This window comes from Stegodyphus dumicola, chromosome 1 (genome assembly GCF_044657685.1).
Source record: "Stegodyphus dumicola isolate Sdum_Otavi_A_Nest chromosome 1, ASM4465768v1".
NCBI classification, from domain to species: Eukaryota; Metazoa; Arthropoda; class Arachnida; order Araneae; family Eresidae; genus Stegodyphus; species Stegodyphus dumicola.
The window spans coordinates 201341043-201366614 of NC_140768.1; the positions used below are offsets into that span (position 1 = coordinate 201341043).

At 32.4% G+C, this 25572-nt stretch overlaps 1 protein-coding gene across 2 annotated transcripts in view; it reads left to right on the forward strand.

Annotated features, from left to right (window-relative positions):
- Nucleotides 1-25572, forward strand: part of LOC118191182 (tachykinin-like peptides receptor 99D) — a 221636-nt gene that overhangs the window by 131665 nt on the left and 64399 nt on the right. Inside the window, exon 4 of one of the 2 annotated variants that reach the window (XM_085824773.1) lies at nucleotides 20974-21070. The exons of the other annotated variant lie outside the window; for it this stretch is intronic. Within the exon in view, the coding sequence (XP_085680899.1) occupies nucleotides 20974-21033 (60 nt within the window). The 3' untranslated portion in view covers nucleotides 21034-21070. The remainder of the gene's footprint in view (nucleotides 1-20973; nucleotides 21071-25572) is intronic. 2 annotated transcript variants of the gene reach the window in all.

Genomic DNA, 25572 nt, shown 5'->3' on the forward strand with positions numbered 1-25572 from the left:
CCCCGATTAACTTAGTTTTAATTTCAATTCTCCTATGTTTTGCGTTAAGCTATAAATGCTGGCTGGTTCTGTAGGCACAAGTAGTGGCTTCTGTATTCTGAGTTAAATAAAAGGGTTTTTTATACCCTTCCCACGTGTCTGTCGTAATTTCTAAGACATAGTGATAAGTCACTCAAGTCTTAGGTAGAACTATCCTGTTGTTGCTGTTGTGACTTATCTCGCTTGTCTGACAATATCATCAGAACAAGCCCACGAAATTTATCTCCGCAAGGAGTGTAAGGTTGTGCCTGTCGTTGGCAAGAACCTTGAGCCTCACACAGGTGACAGTATGACTTTGCTTGGTTACGCCCCTCCCTAGATTTGATGGAGAGCACCCCATCAAATTTGGGGAGGGTTTGATGAAAGTGGGGAGGGTTCGAGCGTGTACTACCCCTCTTCCCTTACCATCAACCTGTCGACAGATCTTTCGGGTCACCACATATTTAGTGTACCCCCATGCCGCACAGACACTATACGTTTACAAACACACTGTCCCATTCTTGCCACTAGATGGCGAGCATCTCTTCCTTTTCTTTTTCTCTAATTGAGTTCTGAGAACGAGGCAGATTGGAACCGCTCTGAGGAGCGTAAAGACGAAACTTCAGACTCAGAAAAACAATTAAAATGTACTGTCTTAAAATAATTATCACCTACCTTGTAAATAGTGTATATTAGTGTTTTATTTGAATAAATAAGTAAAAGACAAGATGGCCTGTTAATTCTAATAGAAACTCTTACTGGAAAACGTGATTATTAGAAGCCTGGCGTCGTGAACACTGAAGATGTAGCAAATAAGGAATCTTACATTAATTTTATTGTAAATACAAGAACCTGATGCAACACACACGTTCTCCGCGATTCGAAACCGACCTTTCGCTATGGCAGTCAGCGTCACTATCACTATCCCGGTCGGGCGGCAGGGTTGTCGTAGTTTATGTTACCAATATGAACGAGACTCTATGCAACAATAAGCAAGCACTGATTTCACGAATAAAAATTCTAGACTAACGTATGCTGACAGGATATTTTTAAGGATTTCAATGAAAAAAAATCTTCTGCCCTTTTTTATCAAGAAGCAAAAATACTTTAAAGGGCAGAATTGAGAACAGCCATACATTCGGGATAACAGTTTTGAATTTTCAAGTAAAAAAACCCGAATCGAGGGCTTTTGAAATCGAAAGCGTTTCGTAAAAAGGGAGAAAATAATAATATTTATATTAAAAAATATTGTATTTTATACTGAATTTAAAGGTGTAAACCGGCGTTTTTCCTAGCCGTATATGAAAAATGGACATGTTACGCAACATTCCCATCAAAACTTTATATGTGCATCAGTAATGACGTACTATGTACATCTGATGTGTACACCACATGACTTCCTTGTACAGTATATTAAATTATACGGATTTTTTCCTGTATTTCACTTAAACTTATTTCCTCGAATTTCATTAGAGTTATAGTTCTCATTCAATTAATTCAGTTCTCACTTCGCGACAAGGCAGAAACGCATACAAACTCAAAATACTTTCATTAAACATTGAAAGATATAGAAGATCATATAACACCAAATAGAGTTAAAGCATCTCAAAAAACAATTTTTGCAATTAAATTTACAGTTTCTACCCAACACGAAGCAAATCTGCCAACGGGCAATAAAACAGCTTTTCGGTGCACAAAACTGAAAGTTTTCTTTTGGTCGCATTCGGCTAAAACACACTGAAGGTGCAGAAACTGATTTAATTCAATATTCTGTTAAATTTCAAATGTAAACAAATATGGCTGCTATGATAAAAAAATTAGGCCTAGATGCACTTGAACAACTTTTAAATTGTTGATAATTCTACAACTTTTGCGTGTAGATTAACTAAAGGCATAAAAACTTTAACCGGAAGATAAGAAAAACATAATTCAATCATTTTTAAAGCAAAAAATGCGTAATTTACCAACATATAAGAATAAAAAAAAGCTGAGTTCACGAAGCTGAGTAACAGAGTGGATATGTATATCGTAGAGACATTAGGTTATTTCGAAGCAGGAGACGAAAAATGAGCAATGCTCTCGTCAGGACTCGAACCACGGACCTCTCGAATACGCGTCGAGCATCTTGGCGACTACACAACGAAGGCATGCTAAGAAGGCTGGAGTAATACCTTATATACTCCCCCTTTTAACCCTCTGAGCGTTATGACCGGGTTTAGGCGGTCAAGACGGCCTACCTCGAAAGCGTTACGGACGCTTCTAGGCGGTCACTGGAAAAGTGCTCGAAAGCGTTACTGACGGTTCTAGGCGGTCAGTGGTGAAGACCTCGAAAGCGTTATGACCGCCTTAAAGCGGCCGTGCAGATGTCTCCTGCCCCCCTTATTTCTGGAACTCTGGAGATCTCTAAATGACAGTTCTCAGTAGGAAGCAAAGAGGGTTGCTCTTTTTCGTTTTAGACCGCTATGTTTAATCGCGAAGAAAACTCTTGAGCATGTAGTGGTTTATAAACAACAAACAAACGTGGACATTCTTCGCGAAATAAAAAAGTAGCATGTAAGCATGTTTTTTCAATACTCTCTTTAAACAGATAACATTTTCATAAAATATCCTTTACATTTTAAATTGAATGTTCAGAAATATGCGAAATGCTCGTGAATTCAATTAAAAAATAGCATTAGGAAATATTTAAACAAATTTACTTATGGATATATAGATACATAATTAAAACCGACAAGTTATAAGTTTTAATTATTCGAGCGACACAAATAGCACATTTAATTACTGCATTTAATTTAATACTGCATTTAATATGAGTTATATATAATTACATGTAAAGAATAACATAATTAAGCAATAATTCAAATAAAAATTAGCCATCAACAGTAATTTATAATAAGTGTATTTTGGACGGGTTTATGAAGCATAATCTAATTTGATAGTAAAAATAATAATGGCGAATTATTTATTCATTTTGGAACAATATTTGTCGCTTATACTGGTTTGATGAAGTTCTGTTCAAATTCATTTGAAATATTCCAAATCTTTTTATGTACATTGATTTCAATGCGATTTTTATTAGGAAAAAAATTCAATGAGTTTGATTTTCTTACATAACTGTAATTACATTGTTCAACGCAAAATAACTACAAGCAGAAAGGTGTGTTAAAATTTCTGTATTTTGCTACATAAATTATTAAAATAACCAACCTACAGCCTAACAACTGAATGTCCGAAATATAACCCGCAACTTTTCTAAAAGTAACAAATTTCAGTTAAAAAAAACCGCAATAAATAAATAAAACGAAATACTATTAAGAAAAGAAGCACGGAAATTTACTTTCTTATGTTTGCTTACTTTATTTTTAATCCAAAGGGGCAATTTGCCTTTAAGGACTTTTAATTTCGCTTTGGCATTTTTCATTGAAAACTATAAACGACGAATCACTTTTCAAATTGTTGCCACTAAATATTATCGCTCTGTATTATACTTAAAGAAAGTAAATAATGAAGAATCTGCATGAATGTACGTATGTTTCTCCCATAGTGATAAAACAACGGTACCTAGAGCTATCAAAATTTAAATAACGTAATCTTCCATACAATATGGGCATGTGGAAGCCCTAATTTGAATTTGAAATTTGTTTTTTTATGGATTTCATATTTTAGAAAACTTCAACGAATTTTTGATTAAAAAACTAAACGATTTCAAAGCGAGTAATGTCAACACCGTACGAAAAAAATCCCATTTCTATCTCCAGCGCGAAAGACTCTAAGATACGCTCATTTTAAAATAATTTTGAGATATTGCTGTTGAATTGAACTTTATGGTTTGAGTACGTAGAATATGATATTTAATGAGGTAACACACAAAACGTTAAAAACGCTCCTTTGGACGTAGATTAAAATCTGAAATCTTTCATATTTTTATTTATTAATCCAAAGGGGCGTATTAGTATTTAAAACAATAGTCCTTAAGAGACTATTGTTTTAAATACTAATACTGTTTTCGTTTTTGCGATTTTGCGTTGAATCACTGTAAACGGCGAATCACTTTTCAGACTGTTGCCACCAAATGTTAGAGTCCCGCATTACGTTTGAAGTAATTAAATAATGAAAATTTGCGTAAATGTGTGTATATTTCTCGCATTGTGATTAAAAAAAGGTTTGAAAAAAGGCCATCCAAGTTTGAATGATGTAATCCTCCTAAGAATATGGGCATGTGGAAGATCAAATTTGAAATTTGGAATTTGTTTTATTATCTATTTCATATTTTGTGAAACTTTAACAAATTTTTGAGTAACAAACTCAACGATTTCAAAGCAAGCAATAGCAACACTCTACGGGGGTGGAAACCTTTTTATCTCTAGCGCGCGGAATTGTGTACCGGAAATCCTAAATATATGTTCATTTTAAAATTAATTATCGACATTGCTATCGAACTGAATTTTATGGTGTAAGTGCAAAGAACATGATATTTAATAAATAAAGGTACCACACAAAACGTTAAAGAAATGTCCTTTTGGACGTAATTTAAAATCTGAAACCTGTCAGAATTTTTTTAAAAAAATTTTTGTTGCTTTTTGAATGTATGTTGTTGGCGAATGACGCAGTAGTCGTGTATAATCTGAATATATAATAATTATTTGTGCTATTTTTTATTTGAAATGCATAGAATTCTCTAAAATAGTAGCATTCTTAGATTGAATATTGTTTAAGCAGGTGCAATGATATTTTAACTTCATTACCATATCAAATACAGTTTCTTTTTAATTTAAAAACTTCGTCAGCGGTCTGAAGCACCTTTTTGAATCATAGGATGAGTTTTAATAAAATTTGTAGTAGTCCGAATTTTTATAAGTATTCAGAATTACTGAAATAAAAAAGCTAAACTTTTTAGAATTTCTTTATCAAAGTATTACATTTTAGGCCAGAAGACCTGATTAGTAAAATCTGGGAAAGGATCTATGATTGTTTAGTAAGAAGTAAAAAAAAAAATGCACTCTAGGTCTAAGCAGTAAAAAAAAGCTTGTCCCTCTATCAAAAATTGTCACGTATGTTAGAAAAGATTTTGCAAGACATTAATATTTTAGCTCAAACATGATTTTTTTTAATTTAGTCTCTTATTTTGGAGATGGTGTTCAAGCATTTTGCCATAATTTTATTTTCACATGTGCAGAATTTTTATATTTTTTATTGATCGCTGTATTTAATGCTGGCGACTATATTGAAGGACTGTAAAACATGGTGACATGAATCACTTTTGTATTCCTTGTAAATAAATAGTTGCCACTATTAAAGTTCCAACCCTCGTAATATGTCCTTAAATGGTTCCCAATAAAAACATAGTTAACTAAGTAGTATACTACATTATATTAATTAATTTACTAACCAAATAGCAAGAACATTTCAAATTCGAAATTCATCTTTTTACTAAGTACTTTTTGCAAAGTAACAAAAATTATAATCCCTTTGTTGTTTAAATTAAAGATAAACAAAAAATGTTTTTTTTTTCCCATGAAATGCTAATTTTATGTTGTTTGATAAAAACTGGGAAGTGCAAAATCAAAATCCTGGCGAAATACATATACTTATGAATGAACACAGCACACAAACATTTCTTCACCCTAAGCACGAACACAAATAATATTTTAAACAGCTTAAAATAAATTCACTTTCAAAGTATTTAATTTGTGATAGATAATGACAGCTGAAAACATTTTCAAATATTACAAGATAAAATGATTTTATTTCTTAGATAGTTTCACAAATAAACTCACAAAATAAAGAACGATTTTTTAAATTTTTAATTTGCAATATGTTAGATGCTTTATTGAAGAATTTGCAATAATATCGTTCTGATTTTCATTTTATCCAAGATTGCCATTATTTTTCACTGATGAGCAACTTGCTAATTATTAGTCCAATGTAGAGTCCTCCTCCTGTTTTCTCATAAAATCGCCTTTGTAAATTTAGAGTTTAATTTAGCAAAACGTTTTCCACCTAAGTGGTAAAATGTCTTCGTAAAGAATTCCCTAAAGAAATCTGCCTTGTATTTATGTTGCATTTAGGGATATTTTCAAAAAAACACGTTGCTGATTGTTATTTTTAATAGGTGAACAAAAGAAATATTTTTTTAAAGAAAGAATATAACTTAACTGCAAGCTATATCTTATTCCTAGATAGCGAAGCTTGATAACAAACTCAATTTTTAAAATCCATTTAATTATCTTTATGCTTTAAAAAGTGCCTTGTCTGGTAATTGTAAATGCATAAATCACTTGTTTTTTTAAAACTAAGAGATCCACTCTAAGTTGAATAATTACAAATAGCATGATGTGAACGATTAATGAACCGCCAGTTTATTCTTATGTAATTAGTGAACCGCCAGTTTATTCTTATGTAATTAGTGAAAATTTCATTGTTTCAGCATCCTAGTATCTTTCTTCTTCCATACTAAAGCTCACATTTAAGCTTTAGAAAATAATCATATTTCTTTCAATTACCATCCCTCAGTCGAAACTGATGAATAAGAGTTTTTTATGCATAACAAGGGTGTTTTACTGGGTATTCGGATAGAAAAAAAATTCTCGAAAAATCTGAGTTGTTAATATATTTTTGGATAACATCCTGAGAGGAATTCATTAATAATAATAAAGCCATGAAACAGGTAAACTCAAAACGTCCTTGGAAGGATCAAAATCATGATCGATTCAGTTATTTAAATAACGCAAAGCTGCGAGGGCTCCATGCCTATGAGGAAGGATGCCTTCATGGAAGACATTCTGAAGGAAACTAGCATATTATACAGGGGGAAAACTACAAGAACCAACCATGCAGCCGGTCAGTTCCCTTGTGATCGAACCAGGTCGAACTGCCAGTATTCAGAGGTGTATCTTAACCACTGATGAGGCTTGGATCACAATCATGAATCTTCAAACTTATTCATCTAGACGTGCTGTCAATTTACCTTACAAGGGCACCCCCCAAAAAAAAAGATCATTCCTTATATTCTCTACTACTTGCACCACCACAGGACGCAAGGTAAACCAGTAAGTCTTTATAAATGTACTAGCACGACAGCATTTTATGAATTGGTAAGCATTTTAACTTCGAAAATTAGATAGAATAGTATTTGAAAATGAATATTATGTTCAATTATTTTGAAGTTTGTTTGCAAACTGATCGTTGCCTTTCCAATTCAAAAAAATTTCGAATCATATCTAGATGCTAGATGTATCATTAAAACATTTACTTGATTTGGCCACCCACTTAACTTACACGTTGACCATTTAACTAGAGCACTACCAATTGGCACATTGAAAATGATCATATTCATCTCAGTGAGATGGATATGATTCGCATCTCTTTTCTGTTTCGCATCTCTTTCTCGGAAACAAATCTACCTCTGTAGTAGATTAATGTATAGGTAGCAGACATTGTGTCACTGTCAGCCGAGCGGTAAAGTCGCTGAATAGTCGCAGAATACCGAGTTCTCACTTAAGTTCGATTCTAGGAGAACGGGCTGGCTGCATGGGTGTTTTCATAGTTTTCCGCATATATAACATATATATGAGCAGTTTCTTTAAAAGTCCTGGGGCCCACCAGCGGCCGAGTGGTAAAGTCTCTGAACACTGGTAGTTCGGTCCGAGTTCCGAATCCCGCGAACGGGCTGGCTGCATGGGTGTTTTCGTGGTTTTCACCATGAGCCAGTTTCCCTTAGAAAGTCCTCCCCGAAGCCATCCCTCCCCTTAGGCAGATAGCCCTCGAGGATTTGCCGTATTTAAACAACCTAACCTTTAAAAAGTCCTCCACGAAGACACCCTCCTCTTAGGCAGGCAGCTCTAGTAAACTTCGATGTAGTCAAATAAGCCAAAACATTCTGATGGCGAAAAAGTAAGATTGCATTTATCGTGAATAATTTTTAATGCAAAAGTTACACTTGTTACGAAGGAAAGAATTTATTTTTGTGTAAAATTCAGATTGCTTAAATTTTAATAATTCTCAAAAACGAAACACAAATAACAAGAAACTAAAAAAATATTCATAATTAATTAGGATATATAAAAGATGTAATCATTAAGCATCTGTTTAGTAAGAAAAAATATTTTGTAATAAATAAATGAAAAATATATTTAATATTAAAGAATCCTCTATATATCTCTACAAAGTATAAAAATTACAAATATTTTTTAAGGTGCATGTTTATATGTACCTGATAAGAATATTTACATTGTTTATTATTCTAGCGATATTTTTAACCAGGTGCATATTTTCCGTGAGGCATTTTCCGGAGATTTTTTTTCCCGATATACATTTTCAGGATATTTTCTTGGCATTCGTTTTACTCAAGTGGTTAGATTAAAGAGTTATTTTGTATGCTGTGAAACCTAACTAGAATTTATTTTTATTCCATAGTTGCTTCACATAAATTTTCGATTTCATGTAATATTCAGTTTCATAATGGCACTATCATTTTGAGATTTACTATACTTTTCAGTTTTTTTTATTAAATGTCGTCTGCAACTACTTTCAATAAAATACTGATATATAATAGGGAAATATAACATACATGCGCACACATGCTCACAAACATGCATCACCATATGTATACACAGTGTTTTGTATGTGTGTTTACATAGTATATATATATATATAGTTTACATACAAAACAGTTTTAATAATTCCTACGAAAAGTGTGATAAAGTTTCACGAAATAAACTGCTTAAATTTATATATATATATATATATATATATTGCGCTTTCCATAGTTTAACATAGATGAAGTTTTTAAAGTCTGAATTTAAATAATGATATTGTGTTTATATGTACTGTAATTACTGATGAAAGGATGTTTCTGAATTTAAAGCGAGGATAGTTTAAATTACAGACGGCAAATACACAACTTGAAATCAAAGTGTTTGGAAGAAGCAATAAATTTAGAATTTACGGCAGCTCCAATTCTCGTCATAGTTAACAAAATGAATGAACTGAGAAAGATCAGAGTTATAGATAGCGGATGCTTTTTTGTCCTTGCACAAAGGTAATGGTCTCCTATATAAAGTAGAAAATGTACAAAGGTGGTAAGCTTTTAGTTCAGTACACCCTGGAGGTATATTTACGTTGAAGTCAACTTAGAGATTCCGCTATTAGGTGTTTTCTTTGAAAAGGGTAATATCTTTTTCAGCACATAACCAGAAATAAGAGTTTATGTTTTCATTACTTAATCTTCAAAGCTGTACAATTTGGACCATCTGCTCGGAAAACTGTTAACTTATTTTTCATCATTCATGAAAAGAATACACACCTGCGTAAATGTCTTGGAGAAATAATATCGTTAACAATTTTGCTATAAAGAATAGTTTTTTTGTTTTGTTTTAATAAAATCATCTTGATAATGCAAGTAATTAACATCTTGATAATGCAAGTAGTATATAAATACTTGCATTGTAACTCATATATAGCTAATTACAAGGAAATTGCATTGTAACTCGAAAATACATTTATTTTCTCAAGAAGCTCCTTTGACCAAGCTATTTATTTGTTTTCTACCCCCTAAGTGATTTTACTCTATAAAAGCCGAACTGCCTGATCTCATTCATCAGCCACTTCATCTATTCTGCTGTTGAGGTATGTGATATACATGCATACATACGTACGGACATACGTCGCGCTAAAACTAGTCATAAGTCCCAAATATAAAATTTCAACATTTTATGTTAAGTTATGCGACATACGTACGTGTAAACGTCAGGATGGAACTATTCAAAATGGAAATTTCCTTTGAAATATGAAAATCGAAATGTTTCGCGATTACAATATTTTATTTATTTCTCACAAGTCAAAACGTTGTCATAAATAACTAACTACTAATAAATTTATGATGCAATCTAAAGAATCATTTAAATCTAACACTTTAAACTGGAATAAACTTATAATATTTGAAAATTAAATTTAAACATAATACTAAAATAAGTTGCGAATAATTTGCATTCGAAAAATTGGAACACGAGAGAAAAAAATTCTCACAAATTATCTTTGTATGTTAAAAAATATTTCCTCAGAAAATAAGGATAAAAAAATGCAAGATTAATTTTTCACCATTATCGAAGCAATTCCTTAAAGAAACTGGAAATTTAAAGCATTTTACGTAGTTTCTTTTACTGATGTATATTGACTAACTTTCTGTATTCGGCACATGTCTTGATTTAAGGTACGAGTAATATACAGCATATGTGTTAGTGTGCAAATTATAAAGTAGCCAAATAGGAGATAAAATACTATTTTAGCAACCAGTATTGTGACGAAGATACCATAGGAAGAAAAACTAATTTCACTCGTTAATTCAACGGAGGGGAGAATTAGCTTAATTATATCCACATGGTAAGGGGACCCGCTTTTGAAGTAGTTTGAGTAAAAATGCTTGCCGTTTTTGCGACAGACCTGGTAAGAAAACACGATTATTTTTACGTCGTTTCCTGAAAAAACCTGTAACGCTCGGGGGGGGGGGTTAAAGGACGACTGGGGATTAAGGGACCCAATCGTCAAATCCTAGTGGTTAAGAATCATCATCCACCAACTTTTTTTTTTTTTTTTAAATTTGGGCGTTACTGCAGAGACATTAGGTTATTTCGAAGCAGGAGACAGGAAAAAGGAGCAATGCCCTCGCCGGGACTCGAACTACGGACCTCTCGAATACGCGTTGAGCGTGCTGACCACTACATTAGGAAGGCATGCTAAGAAGGCGGGAGATATCTTATAATACTATATACCATATATATATATATGTAATTTTGGTGTGGCTGATTGCAACCAAAAAGAGAGGTGCACAACTACATGTTATAGCAGTCCTATATACAAAATTTCAACGGTCTGAGGCTAATCCGTTTTGAGTTATGGAAGATACATACATACATACGAACATCACGAAAAAATCTCTTTTGAATCCATTTTAAATCCTTTTTGCAACCCGTTTTGAATAAAAGATTCTTTATTCTGTCCTTACGTAGAGATGTCACGCAAAAACATCGTTAAATTTCATTCGATGGCGGTTAAAATGGATATTTGCGTTGAAATATGATACCCTAAAATTGTTACGATTACAATACATCCTTTAATTCGTACAAGGAATTGAAAACGTGTTTCATGAATTGCTACATAAGCTTTTAAATTTCTTCAATTAATAAACCTAAACATATGTTCCAGGTACAAAATTTCTTTAATTAATGTCTAGAATTTTATGAGCTATTTTGTCGCTGGAAGTAGAACAGCTTAGAGAATACAAAATTCTATTTTGTGTAGCAAAAATTCCGTTGGAAAAAACTCTCCGTGTGCTTTAATAAATTAAATTCCGGAGTCGATGAAATTTATTTTTGAGGAAAACTTTAACTCTTAAAACAGTTCATAATTGCGAAGAACGCAGCTCTTATTTCGGCAACAAGTTCTTTAAAGCATATACTTGCGCAGTTACAGAGCGACTTTTGGATCATATGTAATGAGAATAAATTATTCAGATTAAAATAATATTTATTTGTAAAAGGACTGCAGAAAAGGTTTTTGAAAGTTTGGAAATTTAATCATAATTAATGCCATTTAATTTTAAGAAGAAAAATACTCATGATAGCTATTCCCTTAAAGCGTGAATTATATATTTTTTTGGGCTGTTTTAATTGGACATTTAAAATGCGCTAGCATTCGGCTCCAAATTCTTTTATGTTAAAAGAGGAAAATACTTTCGGAAGATTTTCTTCAGTGCAGTTCCAGTTCCCCTAGCTGAAAAGTTTTTTTTTTTTTTTTTTTTTTTGTTGTTGTTGCCTAGGTAACATCTCCGAAATGTTACTCTCCGTAAGAGATAGTTTGCATTAAATAATGTTCTGATATTGATTTTGGTACTTGTTCCATTCATTTGAATAACACGCAAAAGTTATTAAACTTCTCATAAAATGCTTAGATGAATAAAGTTATCTGTGCATTACTTCACGCAGACGATAAGAAATGAGGCGAAACAAGAGCATTAATTATGCAGTTCGTCACTTAATATTGGCGTATTTGAATGAAATGGCAGAAAACGCGAACGGAAGAGTTATAAAGATTTATTTATTTTTAACTAAGCAGTTAGTTTATGTTAAAGAACTTTTCTGTCATTCTCGCGTATTCAGATGAGGTAGAGAGAGATGGTATTTAAAAGGAAGGTTTTAGATTGTTGAATCAGAGCGTGATCCGCCTGCTGAAGACCACGTTATTAGTTGAATGTTGATAGCAGTTGTAGTGATATTCTCGCCACAAGGCTTTTCACGCCGATGTTAAGTTTGAGCCAAACTTGCGCGTTACTCATTCTTTGTATTCTTTGGCTACTTACAAACTTAACTTAGTTTTAAACTGAATTCATTGCCTTTTGAGTTAAGACATAAATCTGTCTGGTTCTGAAAGCACAAGAAGTGCCTTCTGTTAAATTGACTGTGTTAATAAAAGGGTATTTACACCCTTCTCAGTTTCTCTGCTTACTTACTGAACATAGCGATAACTCGCCTAGCTATCAGATTTGAGTCTCAAGTAGTTTATGTTTCCAAAGCAGGTGAGACACTATAATGTGAAAGAAATCAATTTAAGTTTCACCTTATAGTCTAATACGTTGAACAGTTTATCGTTAAAGCTCCAAAAGCTAAGTAAAATATTTTTAAATATTAAAAATTAGAAAGATTTTAAGATTATAAATAAATTACAATTTGATCCCGGTACATAATTTTCAATTTAACATCTGAAAAAAAATTGAGTTGTTCAAAATGGTAAAGAGTAGAAAAGAACTTTTCAAGATTAGCTGCTTGCGTGGCCAACCGCTGAAATAGTTATTGTAATATATGCATATATATAGAAGGATTTTAATGAGTCCAATTAGTATTATTTCAGAGATCAAATAATACAATTTCATAAAAAAATTAATGAATTACTAAAAACAAAACAAAAAAAATTGCTTTTTTGATTACACTAATTTAAACAATTGTTCCAGCCTAGTGATTCTAGACTTTAGATGCAATAGAAATTATACACTGAGCTGTAGTAAATACTACACCTAATTATTCAACATCTTTAGTATGATAACTACTTTTAACCATGCTTCGAAAAGAAATGGAATGAATAAAAACGTTTTGAAGAGTTTTATTTTTTTGAGCATAAAAACATCGTATTGTTTAACAATTAAATATTCAGATTGAAAAAACATCAGGTCATCATCTTTTCTTCAAATCTTCTCATTTATACATTATTATTTTTAGTACGTTATTATATTATTATACGTTATTTATTAGCAATATTGATGGCTAGCTCAGGCATGAATTCTTTCTTTCTTTTTTTTTTTTTTTTTTTATTTCTATTGAAGAATTCGATGATAGAGGATATAAAAGTCGTTTTATAGCAAATGCCATATATATTGTTATCTGTAGTAAAATTCCTTTTCTCTCCTGTTTCCTTTGCAATGAAAGTACTTTAACGGTTTACATACGAAATTACAATCTGATTTGTTTAACCAGGATAAGAATTATTATTCCAGTGATTTGTTCTTTGCATCGGGGCATGACCCTAAGAGGATCTTGAAATCTAGTATCCCATAATATGGACTCTCGACTGGACCAGATATTTGACCATTTGATGGAACCGCCAAGCCTCCACTCTGACAGTTTGCCAATCAAGTGTCAGGATAAACGTAAAAATAAACTCGCATTGCTGCATCTCAACGTATTCGATCCTCTTCAACATCGCGAACTTAAAGCAGTTGAGTCTTACAAAGTACATGTTGCAGTGCGTTGAAGCAGGTAATCACACAAAGAATTGCTGAATTGGATGTTAAAAACATCAGAGAGAAATAATTAGTTCGAATTTATAGAAAACTTATAGAAATAGATCAGTCAAAGAATTTCATAAAAATATTTTCACCATGCCTTAAAAATAGAACATTTCATATTCGTATTGGAAACGATCTGTCGAATAAGAAAAGGATAAAAGCAGGAGTACACCAGGGGTCAATTCTTAGACCTATAATCTTCAACATTTATGTAAATGATTTTTGGGAGCTGTTTAATGCCAAAACTGCAAAATATACAGATGATACCATCAAATCAATATGCAGATGATATCATCAAATCAATAAATTCACAGAAGGCTTTAGATTCCCTTAAAATGGCAGTTGATGTAACCTGTGAAGAGTTAAAATCAATTCTTCTAATAGTAAAGTACGTTAAAAGAAAACATTTCCTGTCCATAAAGATATTAAAATTAGTGGGCTGAAGTTCTAAGTAATTAATCAGTAAAATATTCACTAGAAATTTCTGGTAAACAGTTTCTCTTAATAAAGAACATAACAACAATGGAAAAAAGAAGACAAATGCAGCTGTCATAGCTATTTATTGCTTAAATGGATCAAGATCCAAACTTAATTTGGGGGGGGGCCTGAAATTAAAACTTTACCTCACACTTAAAAGACCAGTTTTAACGTTTGCAAATCGGCCTAGGCCAATGTTAATTTTACACAACCTCATTGAAGCTCCTTCAGACTTAAAAAAACGTTTATCATCAATTAAATTATGAAGTGTATTTATGTTAGGTCTCATATTTTTATGTAATGTGTATGCTATATATTTTTTTTTGTATCTTATTTTGCGATATGCTTGCTACAGATTGGTATTACGAGCAATTGATTTTGAACTGGGTCTTCATTATTTTGCAAGAAACTTGTTCACAAGTTACTTAGCAAGCGCTCCTCAGATGGCGCCACAAGTACTACTGGGCAGTCTCTTCATATCGGCGACGCTAATGACTGTCATTCTATGTAAATGTCAACATCTTACAGCCAAATTTACAATAGAGTGCGTAAATGCTTAATCAATAATAATAAGCCTACAGCACTATGCATTCAATGGCTAAAGAATTATAAGGTATTTTGTCTTTCTTTTCAGTATGCCTTCGTAGTGTAACGGTTAGCACACTCGACGCGTATTCGAGAGGTCCAGGTTCGACTCCCGGAGAGGCCATTTTACATTTTTCATATCTTCTGCTTCAAAATAAGCTAATGTCTCTGCAGAGTTTTATGTATGGAAGGTGTGAGATGCATTTGCTGCTAATTTCTGAAAAATATGTTTTTTACTGAAATGAATCTTCATGGCGTTTTATGCATTTCTGTCTGGAAGCTGCTAACAGCGTTATTTTGCTACAAATTTTAAGCACTAAAATATAAGAATATTAAATTGTTTTATATTTAAAATCGTTTTAATTATGAATGATCTATCTGAGAAATGTGCTTAATATTGCATCTGGCTGTCTCATTGTTGGATCATCCGTGACATTTTCTCGCCTGTTTACTAATAACTAATACTAACTAACTTTTTACTGATACCAGACTCCCTTTGATAAACTTACTAAATTTTGCACGAAAAAGGTAACGGTCTGAGTATGAATGAAGCTCTGGAACTCGCTAAATTGAATATGAAATTGACTTGCATCCGACAAACCATATCAACCATATCTCATGTCTTCAGAGTCTCTCCCCTTGTTGGTTCCTGAGGGTGAAAGAAATCTAAGAGAGATGCAAATCTACAATTAATAATTCTTAGGTTGTCAACATGTAGAGCCTATAAATCGAAACTTGGCCCAACGCAATGCCTTTCGGTGCCAGCTATACAGACACAGTCAAGGAAACCGTTGTAACTCTCCAACATGTATGAAGTACATTGCGCCAATAGAAATGTACCAATATGAATGGAAGAAGGATAAAAAATCAGCTAAATATGCCTTGTGTGGTGAAGAGCATGTAGCAACCTAACAAATATTTTCCAAGTATTCATTTGTACCCACTTGTCTTTCATAAAATGTAAAAGCCATATCTTCTTCACTCGATAAGTTTTGCATTAATAATTTTCAATTTCATTTTCAGTATGCTCTTGAAGATATATTTCCCGATTTCTAAACGTATCTTCCTGCATGAAATGTCGATCTTTTTTTCTGCGGTAATATTGCTTTCTCTGCTTTTAAAAATCACAGCAGATTTTCTATAGGATTCCTAATACTGTGTCTGAGGTTGGTTTATTATTCTGACCTCTGAATATTTCCTTCCGGTGCCAAGTTCTTTACATACGAAGCAATGTAGTATTTATTATGTTTGGGACAAATTCATTACATTTCACATAGAAGACTTGAATAACACATATTTTGGACGTATTCTTGATTGGAGAAAATTACTACTCGTAGAAGTTTTTGACTTGGATTGTAGCTTCAGCATTATTGGATAGTAATGTGGCAACAGGCTTTATAAGTATCTAAGTTTTCTGTAGCGTTTTAAGCTTCTTCCACTAACGAAAAATTTTCTTTATTGTGATCTTTTAGATGGTAATTCAAGTTCAGTCTGAGAATTAGGTTTAAAACATAATTAATTTCATTTAATCCTGTCTATTTCTACTTTATTTTCAATAATCTGGTATGGCATTTTGATGACCTGTATGATCCGGCATTTCATGGATGCACCTCAATTGAATGTTTTAAACTTTTCTCTTGAGCCCATCTTGAAATCTGATATTTTTTTTTTTTTTTTTTTTCGTTTTGACTTTTGTCTTAAAGTTCTGGATTTACGTTTTTTACTGAAGATCTGAGTAATAGCAGTTCTTAATTTCCTATATTAAATTACATAATCCGTATAAAACACACGTCATATGACATTATATAATCCATGTAAAACACATCATATGACGTTCTGAAATAATTTCTTTTTATATTTCTTTTTTGTTGCTATTTTAAAGTAATTTCTAGTTTATTCAATGTCAAGTACAAGAGGTTTTTGTTTTCCTTACCCGTAAATTGGACCTTCACTTAATCTTCCAGGACTGTTCTTTCAAAGAGAATTTCACTAGGTCTATCGTAGAGAATTTGTCTCAGCTATCACAAATAAATGTTGCAAAGTGATTTATCTAATAATGATTTCAGCTTTTGCATCGCTTACTACAACATTATTATCCAGTAAAGTAGAGTCTTCTTTTAAAATACATTTTTTTTCTTCAGTAATTGATCTTTCAGACACACTCTCTCCAGTTATACTTTGCTAAACCAACTTCCTGTGAAACAATTGTCAATAATTTAATTATGTTATTTCCCACGTTCTTTAATTCCCGTTTTCTGTTCTATTTTCACCTGACAGCAGCGCAGGTCGCTGTCACTAGTTCTGAGGTTCGAATTAAGCAACTAACCGGCAAGGCCGTATATATACGGCGTAGAATATTTTTTGTGATATCTCTAAGAACGTATATATACGTGTATATGGCAAAGAAACTAAGGCAATATATTAAAAGTACACAAATCCAGGTATAAAATACTAGGAGAGTTTTCATATTAAAATCAAGCAAATAATTTTTTCTCATACTAGTTTTGGGAAGTTTGTGCTTTTTTAGCGAAACCCTGGCCGGTCAGAGGGTTAATACAAACATTTGGTAAAACAAAACAAAACAAAACAAAAATTGGAGATGGTAATCCAAGATGTCTGCACATGGACATCCATCAGTGATTTGTTGTATACTGTCTGAAACTTGATTTGACTTTTTCTTAAATGAATTTAGGATAATACTCAAATGTTTAGGTTTTTCCATACTGGCCGTGCTGAAATTGGTGTTGAAACTATAACTGAAGTATGAAACTGTAGGTAGACTGAATTTTATAATCGCTTAATACTTTCTTGGTTTCTAAAATGTTCCAAGTTAAATTTAATGAAATGTATTGACATTAATTTGGCTAATAAAATGCAATCTTGCGGAAGTGTTTTTAGAGATAGTATTTTCATGTCCTTATACGGACAAGGTGATTCTAAAATCAGTACTGTAGATACTGCCGAAGAGGTTTTAAGCTTCAGAATCTCTGAATATCTTTTATTTGATAGAAAGTTACAGTTTTACATTTTTAATGAAATTATTTCTTCTAGAAATCATTTTGTCAAAGATATATACATATTTTCAAATTGCTCCTGAAATTCCACATTTTCAGAAATCAAATTTTAAGGAAAACAAGCAAACGTGAAATTTTCCTAATTTTTAATTTTTAAAGGATTTTTAATTCTTGTTCACAAAATTACGATTTTATAAATCCTTCTATCCAAATGCATATTTAAAACGCATTATTTTTTGTAATCTTTCTAGGACCATTAGTAATAGCTATAAGATTCAAATTAAATCTGCTGTAACCAGCCACAACCAAACTTTAAAAATATGATATAAAAAGAAAAATAATGTTCTTTGATAATATTTACATATCTGAGAAGACCACAGTTTCGCATCTCTCCTTATTACCCCACATGAAGAAACAGCATCTTTGACTCTTTGTTCTTTTTATTACTCAACAAGGTGTTACAATGCAATGCCAGTACAGGATATCAGACGTCCCTTGCAATTGCACTTCATCCCTCCTCCCACCCAATGTATTTAAAACTGTTTTTATTATATTTACTTAGCTAATTCTTCATTTTCTTTGATTCTGAAATGAACATGAGCTAAAGTATCGAATCTATTTTATATTGAGAGTATATATCTTTTATCATCAAATGCACGTAAAACGACCTTACTCATTTCCACAGTACTAATTTTATGATGCTTTGAAGCAATTTTCTTCATTGCCACTTTTGACAGCTGATTACTAAACAAAGAATGTTTATAATCATCATGTGAGAGTACATTTTTTACAATACATCTAGATATGTCTGGCAGTTTTTTTTCTCTTCTTCAGCAGATATGAGACTATACATCTTTGCTCTTAATCCTATAAATTCAATGGCAGGAACACATGAGAATTCATCTTTCATCTTTCGTAACACTTTTTATTCTTACAGGAATATGCGAAGTTATAGGAAAGATGAACGTTGAATTCTCAGGTGTCATTCAGACGAATGAATTAGAAATGCTGCAAGCGTAAATATTTAAATATAACATAAAAAATAACAAACAAATAAAAGATAAATAAGGATAAAATTATAAAAGTGAAATTTATAAGAAAAAATATGAAAATAAATTTTTTGAAGGGGATTTAAATATTAAAGAACTTAGGAAGAAAACAAAAATAATAATGTTCAGTAAAAAGATTTTAAAAAAGTATGTAATATTATTAAAAAGGTAATTTAATACAGAAACTTTAAGTTATGATTCTTTATAATTATTGTAGGTTTTTAAAAAAATATTCTATCTCTAATGTAAAAGTCGATCATTTATGATTTGAAATGTAGTATATAAGATATTCCCCCGCTAGTAGCGCGCTTTATCATTACATTTTCAGCTTGTTAAAAGAAAACTTCTTGCCGTTGCTACAGTGTAGAAAAAAAAAAACGATTATTAGGGGAATGCTATGCAAAAATCAGTTTTCGGAGGGGTGCTATATTAAAACTATAGCAACCCCCTTGCTGGAACTGCCATTTTTCCACTACTATGGGACAGTTCTATATCTCCTGTTCTACTGGGCCGATTGACGAAATTCAAAGTGCGTTTTTTATGTCTCGAAAGCGCGCCATAGGATATGTATTACATTTATATATAGCATTGTTGTAATATAGGTATTCTGACACGAAATCGAACTGTTTGTAAAATGACATGCCAAGTTTATTCCATATTTCGATTCTACTACTCAAATTATGCCTAAATATTAAATTTTTGTAAAATTTGGAGCGAAACTTACGGAGAAATTTAAAGTTTGTCTTGGAGCATTTTTTTTTTTCACTTTGCGACAAGAATAATTCACTTGGTGCACTTCTTAATGTACAGCAGCCTGTTTTTAGTCCAAAGGAGCAATTTGCCTAGAGGGAAAATTAATTTTGTTTTGGCATTTTGCGTCGATTCACGATGAGCGTTGTTTCGTTTTTCAAATTGTTGCCACCAAATATTATCGCCTTATATTATAGTTAAAGAAATTAAGCAATGAAGAATCTGCATGAATGTATGTATGTTTCTCTCGCTGTGATAAAACAACGGTATACAGCCATCAAAATTTGAATAACGTAATCTTCCATAGAATATGGGCATGTAGGAGCCCTAATTTGAATTTGAAATTTGTTTTATTATCGATTTCAGATTTTGTAATATTCAACAAATTTTTGATTAACAAACTAAACGATTTCAAAGCGAGTAATAGCAACACTGTAGAAAAAAAACAAAGCATTTTTAGCTCCAACGTGCGAGACTCTGTATCGAAAATTCTTTTGCGATATTGGTGTTGAACTGAATTTTCACACAAAAAATTAAAGAAAGGCGATAATAAGTTAGATCGATAATTGGTTAATTCAATAATGCAACTAAGAAAACAACAACTAAAAATATTTATTTGAACCAAATCTTAAATAATTTACGAGACACGTTTTTGCTAGTTTAAGAACAAATTTCAACAGTTTTTCAATTTTGCATCTTAAAATTTTATCTATCATGTTGACACTTGAACATCCTTTAGCTCTTACTACAAAGATATTGATTTCAGTTTTGCTTTCCAAGAAAGCTCTCGATTTACGGTGATCTCAGTCAATGAATAGAGCAGGAGAAACCTCCGAAAGCCAATGAACACTTCCTTGAAAATAGGAATAAATATACTAATTAAGCCTATAGGAAAGTCCCGGCTAAAAACACTGCAGTATTGAAGCTTATTATAACGTAACTGAGATTTGCTTAAAATTTCTAGATTGAATGAAATATTCGAACTAATCATGACGAAGCCAAGAGGAACGGTAAAATGTAAAATAAAGTTAACTTTTAAGAAATTGACATAACTGTCAGAGTATTAATTTTAATAATCTGATTCTGATGTAAGATAATTATCATTTGATTCTAAGTAACCTGTTTACAAACAATCAACGTATAATCACAACATAATTGTTAATGTCATTATTATAAGTCAATCTAAACATGAGTATTTCTTTATATGAACGCCTAAGCCAATAAAATTCGTCTTCTTTGTGCGCAGATTCGGAGCCAGCCGATGGCAAAGGATCCAGTTAAAGATGAACGGAACAATGATTCTTAGCCCTGCTCCTGATGTATTCCCGTCATAGGAGTCAGAGGTAGGAGGCCTCTCTATTCATTGTTCCGAATTTCAGAATTGCCAGATTAAAATTTTGACATAAGATTAAACATTAATACTATTTGTCTTATGTTAAAAAAAGTTACTTCCACATAAGCAGTTTCCAAAAACGCGATGTGTTTTATAATTTTCCCGAAATTACAAACGCACTGGAAACTGCCCCCGCAATATAACACTTGTCTTTAAAACCTTTAAAAAGCCGTTAAAGTCTTTTGCTTTACATTTCGAATGCTTTTGATTGATCAGGAAAATGATACAGAGGTTGTTTAAAATTTCATTATTCAGAAATACTTTCGGAGTTTCTAAGATGGTTTCAATTTGCGAATATTTTTAGCTGTAGTTAAGATCACCAAGAAGAGCTATATTAGTTTTAAGGGATGTTTTCAACTGAAACCATTTCAAGGACAACGAAATCTAATCCAATTACCACCGATATGCAATTGCTACCAGCTAAAACACCCTTGGTGAAATTTAATCACTTTAACAAATTAAATTTAAGAAAGCAGCAGCTGCAGCTTTGCTATCCTTCGTCCATTTCTGGAAATGAAATGTGGTAAAAAATCAAAGAGGGCTGCTAGTCTGAAGGAGATAGTTCTTAAATTTTAAACAGCTGGTGCTTTGAGAAGTTTTCAACCAAGGGGAAGACACTCGCACATATTCAGATTTCCATTTCCATTGCAGTTTCAGAAATGAACGCTAACTCTAAGACACCACTTTAGAATTCCTTGTCGAACTAGATCTACTTCATAAGAGTGCTTCATCATAATGATTCGGCCATCTTTATGAAAGTCAAGAAGTGTTTGCTAAATAAGAAAACTTTTCAAAGATGTCTCATTATAACCGTTCAAGCACCTTTATGAAGTAGAACGTTTTCAACTTGAAAAAATCTGATGTGTACACCACATGACTTCCTTGTACGGAATATTAAATTATACGCATTTTTTCTTGCATTTCATTTAAACTTACTGGATTGAATTAAATCTACTTCGCCGACAGCGCATAAACCACAATAGAATAAATGCATTCTTTAAAATTCACTCTAGTATTTGTTTATCATAGCTAAACTCTGGCGCTAGATTCACTTAACAGTATTAATAATTATATAAAAGTTAACTTATATATTTCATTCATATTATAACTCATAATGCACAAAATTTATATCATTTAAAGAATAGAATTATCTAATCGTTGCCACATGTTCTATTCAAGTACTATAATAAAGCTAGAATGATATATAAAAGAAATTAAGCAAACAAAACAAAAAAGAAACAGTTTTTCACAGACAATTGAGTATTTCTCATTTAATTAATCCAGTTCTCACTTCGCGAGAAGGCAAAAATACATAAAAACTCAAAATATCTATATTGAAAATGACGAAGTAAATCTTAAACGCTTATTTCCTCGAAAAAATTCCAGAATAGATTAAACATGATTTAATTGGCAATAATAAATGAATGCTTTATCTTTGTTGTTGCGAAGCTAAGCTTCTCTAGATCGGCAACAAATCCACTAGTCTCCTATTTCAAATGTAAACATCAATGGCCGCCATAAAAAAAGGCTTAGCGTCACTTAGACAATTTTAAAATTGTTGATAATTCTAAAATTATTGCATACAGATTTACTAAATGCATAAAAACCTTAACCGGAAGATAAAAACAACATAATACAATCATTTTTAAAGCAAAAAATGTACAATTTACCAACATATAAAAGTAAAGAAACTGAGATCACTGAGCCGGGTAACAGAGTGGATATATATATAAATATATTTATATACGTTTGGTGCGGCCTATTGCAACCAAAATACGAGGTGCACATCTAAATGTTATAGCAGTCCTATATACAAAATTTCAACGTTCTGAGGCTACTCGTTTTTGAGTTATGCGAGATACGTACGTACGCACGTAAGTACATACGTTCGTACAGACGCCACGAAAAATTCTCTTCAGAATTAATTTTAAAGCAGTTTTATAATTTTTTTGGAGGAAAAGAGTATTTTATTCTGTCCTTACGTACAGATATCACGCAAAAACATCGTTAAATTGCATTCGATAGCGGTCAAAATGGATATTTTCGTTGAAATATGCTGCCTGAAACTTTTCGCGATTACAATACTTCCTTTTTACTTCGTACAAGGAAGTAAAGAGCAACCTTCAAAAAGATGAGGCAATGTTATAAGTGGGCAAGTTTATGCAAGGAGGTTTCAATTTCCTGATTAGATTATGACGCCAAAAGAACAATTTTTTCTGGAGTTGGAATTAATGGCTGGTCTGCACAAAGATGCTATCATTCTAATGTAGAAAATCCATTGCACAATGGTTCCGAACTGGCATTTCGTATGCAATTGTACAGAGAACATTAAGCTTAGCGCTTGGAGATATCCTTGTAAATTTCAACTCCTTATGAACTTCATGTTTTAAATCAAAAACCACTTAGAGGAAAAAAAATTAACTGAAAATTAGTATATAATTTTCCTACAAAAAAGAGGCCCATTATTTTATACATTTCTGTGAATATTGCATTAATGTAACATGAAAATTCACTGAGATGTGAAAGGGAATTTTTAGAATGTTCGCTTACTTTTAAGTAACTGTATTACTTATGTGGATCAGGTAAACCCTAAATCTGAAGCAAACTGTATTAGTGATTAAGAGGCAGATAATCGAATGCTCAGAAAAATCCTATTTTGTTGCGCATTTAAAAGCAGTATTATAGCAGCTACTAAACAAGCAAAACTATCATTAGCGTGTAGAGATTTATATTTATTTTAAATAACCAATTTCATTTAATTTGTTATTCTTTTCCATAAGCCTTCATTCCCCTAATTATCAGTGCCGGAATATTTAAATTTGGTAGCGCGCGTGAGGGAATGCAAATTCTACGGTGAAGAAAGAGTTTAAAAGCCGAGTTTCAGTATGCTTGGTTTGGCTTATTTAATTACGGCAAAGCACACTAGGGCTATCTGCCTTAGGGGAGGGTTGCCTTCGTGGAGGACGTTCTAAGGGAAACTGGCTAGTATACACGTTACACATGGGGAAAACTACGAAAACGCCCATGCAGCCAACCCGTTCGCGGGATTCGAACCTCGAACCGAACTACCAGTGTTCAGCGACTTTACCGCTCGGCCGCTGGTGGGCCTCGAGTTTCAGTAGGAAAGAGTGGAAAGTTAGGCTATTTGCTGTCACCTCTGCTGTTTAAGCATCTGCTCTCAGAATATTATTGCTAGTTCGCGTTTTAATTAATTGCATTACTTGCTGCCACTAGCTTTCGACGGGGTTTTAAGAAACGGGATTTAGCTGAGCCCTGTAGCGTAGTTCTATTACTTTTACATATCTTCAAATTTTTAGTTCTAGCTACTTTTCAACCTCATTCCTAGAATAGGAAAGAATATGGATATGGATATGGAGAAATGTGGTAGACACCCATCGGTTAACCATTGGCAATGTGGGTATTGTCCAGCCACACTAGATATCCAGATAAATTACACCCCACAGGACTTATAGGGAACTAGGGAAGAATAGCCACTGATCCCGCTAATTCTGATACGGGGGGGGGAATTACCATCAGATTTTACTGCACTGTCAAATGAACACTCCAAAGGAGTCGGCGTATTGTTACTGGAAAAAGAAGTATAGAAATTCTGATGTGATCGCGAAGAAATTCTCAGAAAACAGGAAAACGGAAATTATGTTTGAGAATGCCTAGGCATTGTTAAAAATGCATGATAAATGCTGAGAATCATTAGAAAACGTAAGTAAACATTAAATACGAATAATAATAATGTTATTTGAATTTCAGTTACCAGCCAAGAAAAGGCGTAGCGTCGAGTTGACGCATTGTAAATTTTAAAGAGTCAATAAAGGGTACTTTTAACACTTCTTCTGTCAAGTTACTACTCTTCCAGTTTTCGCACAAAAGTGAATCTAGTGAACTCTACAAGTGAATTGAATTCTGTTGAATAAAATTTTTCTCAGATGCATTTTAATTTTTTTACGCATTTCGAGAAAAGGCTCCTGCACTGTAGTTTATTTTAAACAATAATAATGTAATCAAACCTTATTGGCAAGTTACCCGGATATTACACAACTTCGCATATTAGTTAACAACATTTATTTGTTTCTAACCAAAATCTATTTTACTTTCCTTTAATGCATATTTGTTAATCAATCACTGAGACTTATCTCCGGCTATTAGATCGACATTCTAATATTGCAATATGTGCAGTATTATTTTCTCATGAAAAATGAAACTAGTTAATTTGCCGGGAAAAATTTTCTCCCAGACTGAAACTACATTCTTGGCCATATATCTGTTAAGAAGGCTCACAGGTAGACGCGTGATATAAAGGCGTTGGGCTTTTGTAGTCTATCCGGAGTTCCAGTCTCAGCAAATGGGTTGGCTACATTTTGGCATTTTCCTGGTTTTCCCCGTGTGTAACATATATACGAGCCAGGTTTCCTTAGAAAATTCTCAACGAAGGCA